Source organism: Cetorhinus maximus, chromosome 6, assembly GCF_964194155.1.
Source record: "Cetorhinus maximus chromosome 6, sCetMax3.hap1.1, whole genome shotgun sequence".
In the NCBI taxonomy this organism is placed as follows: domain Eukaryota; kingdom Metazoa; phylum Chordata; class Chondrichthyes; order Lamniformes; family Cetorhinidae; genus Cetorhinus; species Cetorhinus maximus.
Genome location: NC_135884.1, coordinates 40,451,389 through 40,470,377, shown reverse-complemented (window position 1 = coordinate 40,470,377; position 18,989 = coordinate 40,451,389). Strand labels below are relative to the sequence as shown.

General features: G+C 38.9%; 2 protein-coding genes across 3 annotated transcripts; one reads left to right on the top strand and one right to left on the bottom strand.

The window, feature by feature from the left end:
• Positions 1-1,773: 1,773 nt before the first annotated feature.
• On the top strand, positions 1,774-18,513 carry thoc7 (THO complex 7). 2 transcript variants are annotated; one of them, XM_078543646.1, is made up of 7 exons: positions 1,774-1,887; positions 7,987-8,114; positions 10,029-10,115; positions 15,979-16,036; positions 16,427-16,493; positions 16,581-16,650; positions 18,265-18,513. In XM_078543646.1, exons 2-7 carry the CDS (start codon positions 8,006-8,008, stop codon positions 18,330-18,332), a joined length of 459 nt encoding a protein of 152 aa, XP_078399772.1. In that variant the 5' UTR covers positions 1,774-1,887; positions 7,987-8,005; the 3' UTR covers positions 18,333-18,513. The 2 variants fall into 2 exon arrangements, with proteins under 2 accessions (XP_078399772.1, XP_078399773.1); XM_078543647.1 differs by lacking the exon at positions 10,029-10,115.
• On the bottom strand, positions 5,643-6,011 carry LOC144681318 (large ribosomal subunit protein eL37-like). The gene has a single exon (XM_078542918.1). The coding sequence runs from the start codon at positions 5,993-5,995 to the stop codon at positions 5,702-5,704; it is 294 nt and encodes a 97-aa protein (XP_078399044.1). The 5' UTR covers positions 5,996-6,011; the 3' UTR covers positions 5,643-5,701.
• Positions 18,514-18,989: the final 476 nt, after the last annotated feature.

Here is an 18,989-nt window from a genome sequence, read left to right as displayed (position 1 = left end):
TGGATTACTAGTCCAGTGACCATGCCACTGCCTCCCCACTCTTGTCCTGGAGTTTATTTTTGCTGTTTTGTCCTTAAACTAAGCTTCGTTATGTTGTGGTCACTGATTTCAAAATGTGTCCATATTTTTAGGTTGCCTACTTGATCTGCATCATACCTAGAATTGGATCCAGTAGTGCTTCCTTGTTGGTTCAAGTAGAAACATATTGGCCCAGATTTTCTGGTCAGTGGTGAATGAATGGTGCTGGTATTCATTACATTATACTTGCTCACAGGCTTTCACACTTGAACTTGTAGTGATTAGAAATTCATTTCAGTGCAGAACCCTCTATAGGGCAGCCCGTGTTTGACTGAACAGGGCAAGGAACAGTGTAGCTCCTTAAATCAATCAGATTGAAGAATTCTTAATGAAGCACCACCACTTAAAGTCAAGTACAAAGTTTTTTTTAATTCATTCATGGGATTTGGGCATCACAGCATTTATTGCCCATCCCTATTCAGAGAGCATTTAAGAGTCAACCACATTGCTGTGGGTCTGGAGTCACATGCAGGCCAGATAAGGAAGATTTCCTTCCCTAAAGGAGTGAACCAGCAATGGTGATCATCTTTTAATTCCAGATTATTATTGAATTCAAGTTCCACCATCTGCCATGGTGGGATTTGAACCAGGGTCCCCAGACTACTAGTCCAGTGACAATACCACTACACCACCACCTCCCCTAGTGAAGTGAAATAGAGGTAAAGAAAGGGATTAAGAGAGAATAATATGATGGAAGAAAATTTAAATTTTTTAAAGATCTCCAACAATAATTAAAATCTGAAGGGAAGAGACTCCACACTTTTAAAAGTTGATTTTTACTTTGAAGTGGTTGTTTGGCTGTAAATTCACAAGTATTAGTGCTCCTAAAATTGCACTTTGGTTTATTTAAAAAGAAAGAATAAATTTTATCAGGTGCATCAGCCATTGCTCAGTTGGTAGCACTCTCATCTGAGTCTGAAAATTGTGGGTTCAAACTCATTTTTAAGACTGGAGCTGAAAAATCAAAGCTGACATTCCAGTGCAATACTGAGGGAGTGTTGCTCTGTCGGAGGTGTTGACTTTCAATTGATACATGAAACTGGGCTGTGTTTGCCTTCTCTTGGCACTACTTCAAAGAAGAGTAATGGGATTATCCTTGGATGTCCTGGCCAATATTTATATCTCAATCAACACTACAAAACAGATTATTTGGTCATTTTAATATGACTATGGGAGCATGATTTGTGCAAATTGGCTGATTTTAAGTCTTGCACATAGGTATGTATCAATTCTGTCTATGTACTAATTTACTTGTTTAAAAGACTACCCAAGTAGAAGATTTTCCTCAGGTACTTCAAGTAGATGGGAGAGGTAGATGCTGAATGTGTTTGCTCTGAATAAGAATGAGTTTTATTTAAAAGTTGTCTTTTGTGATAAAATAACTTCTTGAGTTGACCAAATTCTTGATTTTGAACGTCCTAGCAGCATATTTTAATTCTAGCATGCCAAATAAATGCAGTCAAATTCTTGAAAAATAACAAAGCAAGCTTCCTGTACTTGAATGGTTAATTTCATAAATGATGTATTGGGAATGATGAGAACATATTAATAAAAAAAACTAATGATTACTAATGCTTTGAATGGAGTCAAATCTTATTAAACTGGGAAATGTGTTAAACTTAATATTAAGTGAAACCAATGGGATTGGAAAAATGAGAGTCTTATTACTTCTTAAAATTATTCAATTTTAGATGAAGTTATACGTAAGCGGCTTCTAATTGATGGAGATGGTGCTGGTGATGATCGGCGCATTAACCTACTCCTGAAAAGCTTCATTAAGTGGTGTAATTCAGGATCGCAAGAGGAGGGGTATGTGATTAGTTTTAATTGATTTGAACATGTCTAACAATGACCTCTTAGTAAAAGGATCACATACGGAATGGTTATATAATAATATGTTAGATTCAATTTGTAGAAATTTATGTTTAATACAATAATCATCTTTACTATAGATAATTAACTATACTCATTCAATTTAAATGCCAAATACATTTTGTATGTTTCTGTGAATAAGGTCAGTTAGAGCACTGATAAAAATTATTTTCATAATCTCTGATGCTATATTTAAAAGTATTTGTCCACAAGCACATACAGTCAATCATCCAGCATTTCTAGAGTGCAAATTTTATACTTCTCTGAAAACTCTCTTGTTTTATTGATCTAATTGGTTGTCAACAGGTTAGAAATAGCACTTCAAGGATGGCTTGGCCTTGATCTACAAGCAAATTTTTTTAGTATAAGACATGAGTAGAATAGTTTCTGTGTTCTGTGGCTGAATAGATTATCTGTTATCTGTGCTGGCAACTACAGGCCCTTCAGTCATTTATTTAATTGAAATAAACTTGTGTAAGTGACTGGTTTGATTACTTGCACACGTTTAACTTTGGGAAATTATTGTGATTTAATGGCTTTCACTTTGCACTGATGCTAAATTTACATTGTGTAAATTATGGTCAGGGTTTACCTTTCAGGGATTCTACTCTACTTTTCTTGGGTGTCACATTGTGCTTTGATTCTGGATTTAGGCTTTATTTGCATTCTAACTTTAGTGTTGTTGTGAAGCCACTGTAGTTGTAGTCCAAGTTTGCCCTTGTATGTAAAGAGATGTGGTTGGGTTTGTGCTGTTTTGTGAACATATGAATTAGGAGCAGGAGTAGGCCATATGGCCCCTCAAGCCTGCACCGCCATTTGATAAGGTCATGCTGATCTGATTGTGGCATCAACTCTGCTTTCCTTGTCTAACCCCTATAACCTTAGATTCTTGATTAACAAGAGAGTCAATCTAACTCAGACTTAAAAAATATTCAATGACCCTGCCTCCACTGCTCTCTGGGAAGAGAATTCCATACACTTAAGACCCTCTGAATAAAAAAAAATTCTCCTCATTTCTGTCTTAAAGGGGAGACCTCCTTATTTTTAAACTGTCCCGTAGTTCTAATATCTCCCACAAGGAGAAACATCCTCTTGGCATCCACCCTGTCAAGTCCCCTTAGGATCTTGTATGTTTTAATAACAGCACCACTCGTTCTAAACTCCAATGGTCACATGCCAACCTGTACAACCTTTCCTCATAAGTCACCCCTTCATCACAGGAATCAGTCGAGTGACCTTCTCTGAACTGTTTCTAATACAATTATATCCTTTCTTAAGTAAGGAGATCAAAACTGTACGTAGTACTCCAGCTGTGGTCTCACCAACCCCCTGTACCATTGCAACAAACTTCCCTACTTTTATACTTGGTCCCTTTGCAACAAATACCAACATTCCATTTGCCTTCCTAATCACTTGCAGTACATGCATACTAAATTTTTGTGATTCATGTACCAGATATATCTGTGAGGAATCTAGATTAGATTTTGTAAACTGTAATTGTTGGGAAAAATAATTAAAAACTATTAATGACATTTCCTTTGAGCTTGAGCAGTATTGTTATCGACCTTTCTCATACACACCATTTTAAAGCACAAGTTTTCAAAATGGCTTATCTTTCATGTTCTGATTTACATTTAAACATCAAAACAATGATGGATAATGTATTAAGCAATGTAGAAGATAAATAATTATTTTATCTGTTTCTCTCTCCAACGATGCTGAGTATTTCCAGCATTGTTATCCCTGCATTAAATAGTGTATCTGTCTTTATGAACATTATGAAATTGAATCTGCATTTATTACGCTGGGTAATAAACTGTTTATATATTAGCACTTCTTGAGTATAGAGTAGGTTTCCTTAGTCTCCAAAGTTTCTTTGAGCTCTCTTTTGATTTTGGTCAAAGACCTTGTCTGTTCCTTTTCACGTGGTCCATCACTGACACTTGCCTTCCCTTCCTTTACCTCTCTGTCTCAATTTCTGGTGATAGACTGTCCACCAATATTCATTACAAGCCTCCCGACTCCTACAGCTCCTCACACCCCGCTTCCTGTAAGGACTCCATCCCATTTTCTCAGTTCCTTCGCCTCTGTCGCATCTGTTCTGATGATGACACTTTCCAAAACAGTTCCTCTGACATGTCTTCCTTCTTCCTTAACCGAGGTTTTCCACCCACGGTGGTTGACAGGGCCCTCAATCGTGTCCGGCCCATCTCCCGCGCATCCGCCCTCACACCTTTCTCTCCCTCCCAGAACCATGAACCCCCTTGTCCTCATTTATCACCCCACCAGCCTCCGTGTTCAAAGGATCATCCTCCGCCATTTCCGCCAACTCCAGCATGATGCCACCACCAAACACGTCTTCCCTTCACCCCCCCCAGGTGGCTTTCTGCAGGGATTGTTCCCTCCGGGACACCCTGGTCCACTCCTCTATCACCCCCTACACCTCAACCCCCTCCCATGGCACCTTCCCATGCAACCGCAGAAGGTGCAACACCTGCCCCTTTACTTCCCTCCTCCTCACCATCCAAGGGCCCAAGCACTCCTTTCAAGTGAAGCAGCACTTCACTTGCACTTCCCCCAATTTAGTCTACTGCATTCGCTGCTCCCAATGCGGTCTCCTCTACTTTGGAGAGACCAAACGCAGACTAGGTGACCGCTTTGTGGAACACCTTCGGTCTGTCCGCAAGCATGACCCAGATCTCCCTGTCGTTTGCCATTTCAACACACCACCCTGCTCTCATGCTCACATGTCCGTCCTTGGCCTGCTGCAATGCTCCAGTGAAGCTCAATGCAAACTGGAAGAACAGCACCTCATCTTCCGACTAGGCACTTTACAGCCTTCCGGACTGAATATTGAGTTCAACAACTTCAGATCATGAACTCTCTCCTCCATCCCCACCCCCTTTCTGATCCCCCTTTTTGCAATAATTTATAATTTTTAAAAAACATTTTTCTTCTCCCGCTTATTTTTAAATTTATTTCGATCTATTCTTTTACTTCCACCTCTTAGCCCATTTCGATCCCTTCCCCCCACCCCACCCCCATTAGGGCCATCTGCCACTTGCTTGTCCTGCTTGCTACCCTTGATGTCCCCATTAGCACATTCCTTAGATAATATCACCACCGTCAGCACCCCTTTGTCCTTTTGTCTTTGACATCTTTGGCAGTCTCTTCTTTGCCTCCACCTATTACTGGCCCTGTATCCAGCTCTACCTGTCCCAGCCCCTCTACCAGTTTATATTTCACGTCATTTCTCTATTTCCTTAGCTCTGATGAAGAGTCATGCGGACTTGAAACGTCAGCTGTATTCCTCTCCGCAGATGCTGTCAGACCTGCTGAGTTTTTCCAGCTATTTTTATTCTTGTTTTTGTTTCAGATTTCCAGCATCCGCAGTATTTTGCTTTTGCCTGTTCCCTTGCCTTGATTATGTGCATATGAATAGCAAAGAGAGGAAAAGATCAGCTAATGCATCGAGCAATCCTATACTATTGTGGTGCAAATTCTGTGCATCTTGACATATCAACTGCAAAACCTCCTGGGGGATAAAAAAAAGCAATAAAAAAACTATAGAACAGTGTGGGAAAAAGACTCTGGGAAATTCCTCTGGCACCTAAAGGCCAGCAAATGAGCTCTAAGATGTAGCAGTTACTGGGGGAAATGTTCCCTGATACCCGTCTGCTTTCTAAATGCAGTTATTTTTTTTTAACTTTCCAAACCATAACTTTATTTGTTGTGCAGATACACTGGTAGTTTATGCAGTACTGGAGGAAGCCATTGTGGAACGTCTGGGCTTCGGGGTGGTCCCTTCGCGGAATCCATTCCTGAATCGGCGATACACCACTTTCAGGTGCCTCATGCGGCCTGTACCAGTTGTGTTTCTCCTTTTGGCCTTGGCACTCCACTTATACTTCCTCTTTCTCTTGGCAGGGTAGGCACATTTGCCGCAGGTCGATTTCTGCAGGTGGAATACTTTAGCCCCACATCGTCGGCAAAGAGTGTGGGTCTTGTTCCGCCTCTTACCAAATGACGATGTTCCCTCCGTCATTTTCACTGCGCGCTGGAGAGCCTAAATGCAGTTATGTTGCCCACACTCCCGCTCTCCCTTAAGTGCTTGCAATGAATCTGCTATCTGTTCCGTAGACCACTGACTTTGAAAAAAAAATGAGTACCTCCTGACATGTTCAATACTTATTTAATTGATGCACATGTCTCCTGATTCTCCCCAATATATATTTAACTTAAATAGACTACCTTGGAATAAAAACAGAAAATGTTGGAAATACTCAGCAGGTCAGGCAACATCTGTGGGAGAGAGATACAGAGAGTTAACAATTTACGTTGGGGTCCTATCCATCAGAACCAGTAACAATTAGAGATGTAATCGGTTTTATTATACAGAGGCAAGGAGAGGGGAGGAAAGAACCCAAGGGAAGATCTGTGATAGGCTGAAAGGAAGGAATGATTAAGTGACAAAAGGGATGATGATGTAAGGTGAAAAGGGGTAGTGATGGGGCAAGTAAAGGAACAACGATTGATCTGAAGAAACTGTAAATGATAACAGATCCATTACCAGCCACTGCTGTCTGAAAAAATGGGAGCAGTGGTTATGATCTGAAGTTGCTAACTGTGTTGTATCCAGAAGGTTGTAAAGTGCCTAATCAAAAGAGTTGCTGTTCCTTGAGCTTCTGCCAGGCTTCATTGGAATGATGTTGGAAGCTGAGGTGGGAGTGCGCCAGAGAATTAAAACGGCAAGTTACTGGAAGCTCAGAGTCAGAAGGTTCAGAGGTTGCATCTAATCTTTTCTTTAACGACCTCAATCAAATCTTCTTCAAGTCTTAATTTTTGTAGGTTTAAAAGCCTATTGTGATAATCAAGGGTCTTTAAACTATTAAACTTTAATCTAGTGACCCTCCCCTGAACCTTGTCCAAGGTCTCGGCCTCTCATATGGCCAGTGACAGAACTTGGCACAGTATTCCATGTGAGGCCCAGCCAAAGCTTCTGCTAGACTATTGTAATTTTTTTGTTTTATATTTAACTTTTCTTCATGATTTTCAAAATTTGCATTTGTGTCCTTTCATGACATTCATCCGCTGACTTACAATTACCAAATAGTTCTATTAAATTTATTAGACATGATTACATTTTTGTTTATGCTTAGATTTATTGGCTTTGTTCACTGAACACTCTTGCATTCCCTGCAGATTCCAATATTTGCTCACCCGATGTTAGTTTTGAGGATCATAATTCTGGCTTTTTTATTAACTGAGTTTAATTTTGTCCATTGTTAACATCCTTATTTGAAATAGGCTTTGTAGTAAACTTTGCATTTCATTTTGCTACTACCCTGAATTCTTTTAGTACTAAGATATATTGCACTCAAGCTTGGTGTTTTTAAACCCTTGAATACTTCAGCTGGAACTGATCATTAAGAGTGGGCTTCACAGGTTAATCATAACATCAGTAACAGCTATTTTGACTGTGTTGTTAACAACTACATAACAGAAGTGTCCATGTTGTGAGGTCAGGAATGAAACTTTTACTATTTGGAAACAATTGTAGAATAACAATGTTGACTTTTTGGGAGGAAATGTGAAAAATAAATTGAAATGTAATCAGATATAACTTTTTAAAACCTAGCTAGAATTTTGATGTAAACCTGTTTTCTTACTTGTTTTTCTCTTACCAAGTTTAAACCATTCTGCCAAATGGTGCTGGCTCCTTGTCTGCAGGGTATCCTTTAATACCTTGCTCAAGTGGGCACCACTGGATCCACCAACTAATTCTGTACTGATCAGGCCTTCGGTCTCAGTCTTTTGGTTCAGTTATTCAGGAAATAAACATACTAAGCAACAAAGGAGCTTTGTTTTCGATTTAATTTTAAAGTTTGGACATGCTAATTGGAGTGAAATTGTGCTTTTGGGATTTCCAGTGACAGTTACAATCCGTGACTCATGACACAGCACATTGTTCAATGGCTGGTTATGATGAAAATAGACTGTTGTGTTGTAATACATTTTTCACCTACTATCTTCTAGGTATAGCCAACACCAGCGCATGCTTGGTACATTGGGGCAGTGTGAATTTTCTATGGGAAAAACATTGCTTGTGTATGATATGAACCTGAGGGAAATGCTGAATTATGAGAAAATATCAAAAGACATAGGTAAGAAAAAGCTTAATAATGGCGCAGTGAAATTAGTCTATTTATTGTGGTAAATTCATAGAACTGATTAGCTTTTTATCGAGTTACCTCTTGGAAATACATATTTGTTGTGTCTTCAATCTGTGGCAGTACTTTTTCTGTGTAATATGAGCATCACTTACTTACAATGTAAAGATTCACATAGATTTTGTTGATCCTTTCAGGACAATTGAATTTGCAATGCTCTATTAAATAATGTTAAATGTTTAATAAAATTGGATCACGGTTCAATGAATGAACTAGGGTTGTAATGCTGGAGAAGGTTACGGTGATGGGAAAGGTCACATAATGGGGATTTAACTGTGAGAATGCAGAGTTTAAATTTGAGGCATTGAGGGAGCAGGAGCCAATGTAGGTCAGCAAGGACAGGGATGATGGGTGTTGATACTTGATGCAGAATGGAAAACGGCACAAGAGCATTGGATAAATTGAAGTTTGTGGAGCGTGCAGAATGGGAGCCTGGTGTAGAGAGCATTAGAATAGTCCAGTTGGAAATGACAAAGAAACGAATGAGAGTTTCAGCAGCAGATAGGCTGAAGCAAGGCCAGTGGTGAGGATGCTATATGGTTGGAGCAAGGCGGCCTTTGCGACAGTGAGGATGTAGGATTAGAAGCTCAGCTGAGGGTGGAGTTTAGGTGCCAAGGCTGCAAAATGTCTGATTCAACTTGAGGCAGTAGTCAGGGAATCAGATGGAGTCAGTGGCAATGCTACTGAGTTTGTGGCAGGAGTTGGAAGTGATGACTTTGGTATTGTCGCTGTTTAGCTGAAGAAAATTGCAGCTCATCCAAGGCTAGATGTCAGATTGATATGGCTTTCATGTGCAGTTGTGAAAGCTAACCTCGCATTTGGATAATGCCATCAAGGGTAGATCAGGAAGAGCATGTAAAAGGTGGATCATGAGGTGACAGTGTGGTATTGGGAAGAGAGGCCATTGATAGAAATGTTCAGGTTATAATTGGATAGTTAAGGGCAGTCCCATCAATCTGAATAACAGAGGAGAGGTATTGGATGAAGATGGCATGATTGACCGTGTCAGAGGCTATAGAGACATCACAGAAGGATAATGCACCATTCTCATTGTCACAGAAAGTAGTTTGTGACTTTGGCTAGGGCCATTTCAGTGCTGCAGAAGGACCTGATTGGTGACATTTGAATATGAAATGTAGGAGAGATGGACATAGATCCAGGAAGTATCACTGTGTTCAAGACTTTGGAAAGCAAAGGGAGGTTGTGAACAGCAACTTGCAAGGACTCTGAGTGAATTGGAAACTGCTGTCTAGCTGTAACCACAAGATATTAGGGGTAAAATGTAAACTCTTAACACCATTGTAGCCTGTTGACACTTGCTGTCGGCTCACGATGGAAGCATAGCCACTTGCGCAAAGGACTGCTAATAGCCCTGGAAATGTACCCAGCACAACCCATCACCTATAGGAGAGGAGAGCTGAAAACATTATGAATGGCAGGTGAAGGAAGGGAGAGAAAATGTATGTTTTCAGCTTTACAGTATGCTTGGTTTTTCTGGAAATTTAAGTTGAAGCTTTCAGGGTGCTCAGCCATAATTACAGTTGTCAGTACAGTCCATTATTAATATAGTCAAAACATTTTCCTTTTATATTGGATCCTGCACACTTCCACGTTTGGATAGTTAGTGGAAGCTCAAAGCATGTGCCAAACATTTCTAAAGAAATACCCTGCTAATAAATACATGGCGTGCTAATACTTTACAATTGAAGAATAACCATTTACATTTTACCATAACCTTGACTACAGTGGAAACATTTCTGCTGAGTACCCTCTTGTGTGCAAGAGAATTCATAAAGATGAGTTTTATTTTTTTATTTGTGTTTGCTAAGCAAATCATGTTATTTTCAGAAAGTAACATTGCAGCTGCACATGACAAGATCTCAGAATGTAAAAAACAGATTTTACAAGCAAAACGAATTCGGAAAAACCGTCAAGGTAATATTTGCACAGTTTATTCGCTTATCATATGATTTAAATAGGTGTCCTTACTGAACAAAATGGTCGAATACCATAAATCAGCATAGGTACCTGAAAACTTATACAGTAGATGTTTGTCCCAATGGTCTTGCAGAAAAAATAATAACATGTTAACAGTGTATGCTGTTTTTAATGTGCAAACTGGCCAGCAAATTCAGGAGGTTAAGAGATATGCTGTGAGTTGTGAATCTCCAGGATTGCTGATCAATTTATGTCACACCGCCTTTTGCTTCACAAAAATGACATCTCGCCTTAGCCTGTTATTTTTAAAGAGCTTGTGGATTTGAACATGAATTGCCCATTAAACTCACCACAAAAAAGCTAAGTCTGGTAATTAAGAGGATAAATACTTTTTTTAATGATGTGGTAATTGTTAATGAAACGCTGATCAACCTCTATGGCTCTGAAAGGGAACAATTTAAACTGTTTAATTTCATTCCTTCAGGGTACATTGTTCTTAGAAATTTTATAAATGTCAAATTGTAAATTTATTTCTTACTTTTCCTTTCTGTCTCTCCTTTTCTCTGTTAATCCAATCTTTTCATCTCTTTCTGTTTCTGATTTGACTTTTAATTCACCTTCTTTCTCTCGTTCTTGTGGCAATGCTTCACTCTCATTACTAAGAAGACACTGTTGGTCCTGCCATTCAAGGGGTCCCAGATACTCATTGCCCTGAGCCTGTTATCAGCTTGCAATTCCAGCAAGTTAGGCCGTGAATATTTTTCAAATTGGAGGGTGAAGAAAAAAGTTAATAGTGAAATGCCCTGTTCTAGCAAGATCCATCCTGATATCTTAGTAGTTTTGACAATGAACATCTTTGGACCTTTTAATTTTAATGGTACCACTGACATAGTTTAGTTTTTTATTATGTCTTCCAGTGCCTAATGCACATTGTGTTTAGTTTAATTATTCTATTTATTTCTGGTAGGGCAGGTTAGCTCAGTTGGTTAGAGCATGGTGCTTAATATCGGTGGCATGGGTTAAGTCCATGTGCTGGCTGAGGTGGTTCTTGGGGCCTTGCTCTTCTACTTGCTGCATTCTGATATGGCAAGACTGCTGTAGATAGAGATGCGTGGAGAGTCATGAGTAGCAACCTTCAGACAACTGAGGGTGCTAAGTGAAGAGAGAGAGATTTATTTATGACCACAGTTTGTTCTTTGGGTATATTTACTTCATGCTGAGAAAGATCAGTTTGAAGCATAAAGAGACTAAACTTCTCACCATTGACCCATTAAAATAACTTACAATAAAGTTAATATTTTAATCACAAATCAGAATTACTATTTTTATAATTTTCCTGTTGATCTAACAATCATTCTTGTATACTACATGTAATCTTTTCTGTCTGAGCTGTGTAGTGACTTGGTGTTTATTAGCATAAGTAACAGCTCAGAAACATGAATGTTTAATATGTGCAGTTATTAACATCTTGTGGTTGGGGGGGGAGGGGTAAATTTTGTGACTCTGCATCTCCTCTCAGAACTTTGTGTGATGGAAGCAGACTTTAAAAATTTGTGCTGTGAAGTCAGCATACATGATTTATAGCACACACAATTTTCCAGGCATTAACACAGATGGATATAAAATTTTGCCTGCTGGAAATAGAGTATGAGGATCCTTTGTCTGAATTCTTTATGTATTCTACTTGTGTCAGATTCTGGGCCAGGAGCACCACAGAAAATGTACTCCTTAAGTGGTGGACCACTCTGATTGTATGAAATAAAAATGCTGTAGCATCAGGTGTCGGGAAGATTCAGTGGCCGCACTCTTCCCCTGAGTCTGAAATTGTTGATTCAAACCACACTGCAGGACTTGAGTATATATTTGAGGCTGTTACTTCAATGCATTTTTCTCATAGATACATTTTTTGGATAGAATGTTACACTGAAGCCCTGCCTGCCTGCTGAGGTGGATGTAAAAGATCCGATAACACTCTCCCGTGTCCTTGCCATCATTTGTTGATCAACCAACACCTTAAAAAGACAGATTATAACCAGTCATTTATCTCACTGCAGTTTGTGGGAACATGCTGTGTGCACATTGGTTACTGAATGTGCCCCTTATAACAAGAGTGATTCCACTTCAAAACTATTTCATTGGTTGAAAAGCACTTTGGGTTGCAGTATAACTGAATTTCATTCTTCCTTCTGTTTCTGAGTTAATAAGTAATGTGCAGGTTATGTGCTGTATTAGAACTTACTTTCAGCTAATAGGTTTTTTGTATAGGTCTTTATTACTGCACAAATAGAAAAATGGACAGAATTGAAAAATATGAAACCAACAAACTGGTTAAAAACTCCAGAATCTCCTGTCAGAAAACTAATTTGACTTATTTAAGCAACCAGTAAATTAGTGTCTCCAATAATATATCTATTTTAGTTATCATCTGGGGGGTTAGTCAGCTCAGTTAGGTAGATGGCTGGTGTGTGATGCAAAATGATGCCAGTGGTGCGAGTTCAATCCTTGTACTGTGGTTCATGGAGGCATGTCTCCTTGCCTTGCTCCACGCTTGCGGAGTGGTGCCCCTCAAGTTATATAACCAATTGTCTCTCTCTAATGGAGAGATGTGCCAATAGTCATTTGTGAATTATGGCTATTTAACTTACTCATCACTGGGACGGTTTTCAATATATGCTAACGCTCTGACTGGAATTTTTCTAATTTTTTCCTAAAACTACATTGCCATCATGAAGTAAGAGCTGTATAATTTTTCATCACAGTGATTTTTAAGACACTGAAAGGCACAGGATGTTGGCCTGTGACATTAAGGGCTTTTTTTGTAACATTTTGTAGCTTTTCCATTTTCTTAAGTTGAGATAAACAAATGTTCTTTTTAATAAAAAAGCGGAAACAATTATAAACAAGCATTAATGGGAAGAGAACCTTTGTCTTTAGACTGGGTCCAATAATTTCAATTCTTAACTTGTGTGGACAACCTTGCACTTAGGTCTTTGCACTTAGCAAGTTTCTTAAATTTTGCCACTTGGTGGGAAGAATGCACTTCTACATTGTTGGTAATTATTCTCATATGGGCTAAATGCACAATTTTTAAATGTATACAAGAAAAATGTTTTTTTTTCTAATAAAGCAATGTCTCCATTGGAGAATTAGAAGACCTTTCTATTTTTTGACATCTGGATATGTATTTTCGGGTTTGAATGCTTGGTATGTTTCTACATTCGTTTGTAGGCTAAAACATCTGTGTCTGAACTTATGTTCAAAGTTCATGAATTAGTATTGTTTAGTATCTGAACTTGAATTTTGCGGAACAGAAAGCATATGTACATACAAACATACAAATTAGGGACAGGAATAGACCATTTGGCCCCTCAAGCCTGCTTCGCCATTTGATAAGATCATGGATGATCTGATTATGGCATCAACTTTACTTTCCTTGTCTAACCCCCATGACTCCCTTGTCAATCAAGTATCTAGCTCAGCTTTAAAAATATTCAATCACCCTGCTTGCACTGCTCTCTGGGGAAGAAAATTCCACGTACTAATGACCCTCTGAGAGAAAAAAATTCTCCTCATCTCCATCTTACATGGGGACCATTTATTTTTACACAGTGTCCCCTAGTTCTTGTCTCTCCCACAAGGGGAAACATCCTTTCAGCACCACCCTGTCAAGTCTCCTCAGGGTGTTTCAATAAGATCACCTTTGTCTATCTTTTAAACTCTAATGATAACAGGCCCAACCTTTCCTCATTAGGTAACCGCTCAGCCCTGGAACTTTCTCTGAACTGTTTCTAATGCAATTATATCCTTTCTTAAATAAGGAGACTAAAATTGTACACAGTACTCCAGATGTGGTCTCTGTACTGCAGAGTTTTGCAATCTCTCTCCATTTAAATAATATACTGTTTCTCTATTCTTCCTGCTAAAGTGGAAACGTTCACATTTTCCCACATTATATGCCATCTGCCAGATTTTTGCCCACTCACATAACCTATCCCTTTGCACACTCCTTATGTCCTCATCACAGCTTATTCTCCTACTTATCTTTGTGTCATCAGCAAATTTAGCAATCATAGATTCTATCTCTTCCTCAAAGCCAATTATGTAGATTGTGAATAGTTGAGGCCCCAGCACTGATCCCTGTAGCACTCCACTAGTTATAGCTTGCCAACCTGAGAAGACCTATTTATTCTCACTCTCTGCTTCCTGTTAGCTACCCAATGCTCTACCCATGCTAATATGTTATCCCCTACACCATGAGCTCTTATTTTGTGTTGTAACCTATGATGTGGCACCTTATCGAATGCCATTTGGAAATCCAAGTACACCGCATCCACAGGTTCCCCTTTATCTACCTTGCTTGTTACTTCCTCAAAGAACGCAAATAAATTAGTCAAACACTATTTCCCCTTCATAAACCATGTTGACTCTGCCTGATTGCATTAAGATTTTCTAAGTGCCCTGCAAAAAACTCAATAATAGATTCTAGCATTTTCCCTCTGACAGTTGTTAGACTAACTGGCCTGCAGTTTCCTTCTTTCAGCCTTCCTCATTCCTTGAATAGAGAAGTTACATTTGCTATTTTCCAATCTGATGGGACTTTTCCAGAATCTAGGACATTTTGCAAAATTAAAACCAATGCATCTACTATCTCAGCAGCCACCTCTTTTAAGACACTAGGATGCAAACCAATCAGGTCCTAGAGACTTGTCAGTCTTTAGTTCTAATAGTTTTCTCAGTACCCATTCATTGGTGATTTTGTAATTGTTTTCAGTTCCTCCCTCCCTTTCACCTCTTGATTGACAAGTATTTCTGGGATGTTCTGTCTTCTACAGTGAAGACAGGCACACAATTTCTGTTCAATGCTTCTGCCATTTCCTTATTTCCCATTATAAATTCCCTGTTCTCACACTCTAGAGGACCAATGCTCACTTTAGTTACTCTTTTCCTTTAAGTATAACTCCAGTTCCAGTATCAAGAAGCAATAGACAAGGTTTCCCTTGTCTCTAATTGTTTAATCCACTTTTGTTCGATTCGTGTTAAACAAATCTATTCTCCACATTCTACTAAAAAAGGAAATAAAGATTGCATCTCTGTCCACTTCATTACATGCTAATAAATATTTATAGCGACATAAGCACAAAACAAATTGTTCAGATAAAGATCAAAAACTTACCCACCACATCTGCTTGCTTTAAGTACTTTCTCACCCTTCTGCCATACATAGTCTGCAGCCATAAACCAGACCTCTTGAAAATCCCCAACCTCCAGTATGCTCCTCTCCTATGCACAGTTATTGCTCAGGTAGGGCATGATGCTCTGAACAAAATAACCATACCACAGCTGCCACAAGCCACTGCATGACACAACTATTACCATAACACATGCAATTATGTGAAGCTGAATTTGAAGCATCCAAGTGACCAGGCTACAACTTCCAGAAGTTATCATGCAGATTCTGGACTTTCTCAATCCTGCACTTGCACTATACAGCAGCCTCAAGTTTGAGATTTTGCCACCACATCTATATTTTACCACTACCTCCTGGTCTCAACGCTGACTTGGCTGTTTCCCTCAATCTACTCTTCTCCATATAAATCCCTTTCCTGTTGCTGTTCCTTCCAACATGAGTTCCACTTCCTGTGTTCTCCTCCAGATATATTCTTGCCTCCTACATAGGATTTCCTGTCACCTCCATCTCAGTGCTGATTCTTACTTCAGCTTTGAGTGTCAGTTCAGCTCATTTTTAAAAATGTTTTGGTTAATTTATTGAGAACTAAACAGTCTATATATTTTTTTCTCCAGTTCATTTGTGTTTGGTAAAGCAGTGTTTTTTAAGTTTTCTCTGTATTCATTTTTACAGAGTATGATGCATTAGCAAAAGTCATCCAACAGCATCCTGATAGACATGAAACCTTGCAGTAAGTGTTAATGAAATAATTTTCTGCATATTTCAATTGTGTTTTTAAATAAAAATAAATTTGGCAAACATTCTGATATATTAGGCAGATGGACATGCATATGGAGGCAATATTTGCTCATATTAGCCTTTTTAGCATTGACTAATGGTGCATACTAACTGTTCTACTAGTTAGCAGTTTTGCATTTGTGACAATGTCAGTCTAATGAACAATCTCATCCACTTTATTCAAGAAGATGATCAAAAATACAATGAGGGGCGAGGCAAAGTTGGAAGAAGAAAGTTGAGAAGAAATGACAAAATAAGATAAACACCACAGAATTAGTTAGATAATGTAAAAATTAAGTTTGGCCTTTGAAAAATATTTTCTCCTCTGATGATTAATTTCTAGGCAGCTGGAGGCACTGGGTAAGGAACTAGAACATCTTTCTCACATTAAAGAAAGCGTTGAAGATAAGGTAATATTAAGCCCTGACCAAATCTTTTCTATTTTATTTTTTCCATTATCATCCAAATTGACACTTCTACCATTTTGTTATTACTAGCTTGAACTAAGAAGAAAACAGTTCCACGTTCTACTCAGCACTATTCATGAACTACAACAAACACTGGAAAGTAAGTAATCCTTGTTAAACAAAATAAAATTTTACTGTTTTCACATGTACGCATATAGGAGCTATAATGTGATGCCTGACTAGGATTAGTCCACAGTGTGCGCTGATGGTCTGTATTATCTGGTTCTAAGACTTTTTCTGTGCCCATTACATCATAGTATGAAGTAATGTGGTGGGAAAAGTGCTTGACTGCTTGAGACCTCCAGAAAATATTTTATGATGTCCTTGTCCCATAATGCAGCCTCAGCACCTGAAAGAATCAATCAAAGCAGCTCACTTGATTGGTAAATACTTGCCTAGCCAGCGACACCCACATCCCATGAACGAATAAAAAAAACCCTTCCCTTTCCCCTTCACTCTGAATAACACTATCAAAGCTCAACAATTTTATATCAAATGGTGCTAGGTGTTTTCAGCCATTTTGACTTCTGTTCCACATAAGGGAATCTACTTGTTAGTTACATTAAGTACCTGCATGTTGACTCAGAAATTTCATTTCTGATTTTATAGTGTCCTAAAGCTTCATATTGCAGCTATTCACATCTTAAAGCTCCACTCCATCTGTGGATGTTACCCTTCGGGAAGAAGCAGTACAGGAGTAAAGGATGCATGCAGTTCAGATTAGATTAGGTATCTAAAATGATTGGCTCCTGATTCATCCAGCATAATTGTAATCTGCTAACTGCAATTCTCATGGAACAGGTGGCGGAGAAGAGGCCCTGGCCACCAGTCCCCAGATGCAAATCTGTGACCATGCAACATGAACATGATGTTGTGTGTGGCCAATGTGTGTTCCTTGCCATATTTTGAGAGTCTCAGGACAAGTGCATTGATGTAGCAGCTACATGGAATGTTCTGCTAAAACATATTGTATGTTACAAATTTGGATCTGACATACGTACCTTCTCAGATGCAGTGGTGTCAGTTCATCCCATATGTAGTCCGAATATCTTATGGGTGTTGCCTCACACTGCCATATATCTAGTTATATGATGGCATTACCCAGGATGTAACAATAATACTCTCTTTTGACCTGAACTGGATATTTGTGGACTTTGCTTTTTTAATCTCTCTGATGGCAGAATAAGTATTCACTCAGTGAAACAAGACCAAATACCAATCAACATAACCTTTATTTTATAGAAAGATGAACATACCAAATAGTAGTTATGATTTGGTTACAGGTGAGTGTTCACACTGCTACCTCCATGCAGGATGCTTTTGAGCTACTCTTCTTGGAAGAATACCTGTCCTCTCTAACAATTGATACAACAAGACCTCCAGAGCTGCATCCAGGCCTTACTGCAGCCATCTCAAATCTCCTTAGTGGCAGTAAGCTTTAGGGTAAGCTACTGCTGCCAAATGAATTGTCTCTTTACTTCATGTCCTGTGCATTGGAAATGCTGCAATATTTTACAAAAGAGCTAACCCTGCATTTATAATGAGAGGTCAGTTCATAGAAATGTAGTTGCATGCAAAACCAAAGAGTACTGCTGTTGCAACACCATGAGGATGTTATAAACCCCATAGTAAATATGGTAAAACAAACAACTAAGCTCAGATCTATGCAGAAAATTATATATATTGTAACCTAACTCTATTATTATTAATGCAGGTGATGAGAAATTGTCGGAAGGTGAAGACTCTCCAGAGACTCGCATGGAGATGCAGAATGGACATTAGTGGAACTGCCATTGAGAACTTTTAAATTCCAGTAAAAGTTCATTTTTCAAAAATGAATAAACCATTTAATGTCTATTCCAGAGTACCAAAAATAAGTTTTTAAAGTGCAAATTGAAGGTTTTTGAAACTAAACGTGTAAAATAAATGTTGAATTGATTAATAAAAAAATCTGGAATTGAAAGCTAGTCTGTAATAATGCCTTAAAAGTATCATCGATTGTTGTAAAAACCCATCTGGTTCATTAATGTCCTTTGGGGAAGGAAATCTGCTGTCCTTACCTGGTCTGGTCTACGTGTGACTCCAGACACAGCTTGATTGACTCTGAACTGCCCTCTGAAATGGTTGTGCTCACTCAATTGTACCAAAACCATACAGAAAAGTCAAAAAGGAATAAAACTGGATAGATCATATGGCATCGACTTAGGCACCAAAAGTGACAATGGCACACCCGCCCTGTGGATCCTGCAAAGTCCTCCTTACTAGCCTCTGGAGGCTTGTGCCAAAATTGGGAGATCTGTCCCACAGACTGGTCAAGCAACAGCCTGACATAGTCATACTCTCAGAATCATATCTTACAGCCAATGTCCCAGGCACCACCATCACCATCCCTGGATATGTCCTGTCCCACCAGCAGGACAGGCTGAGTAGAGGTGGCAG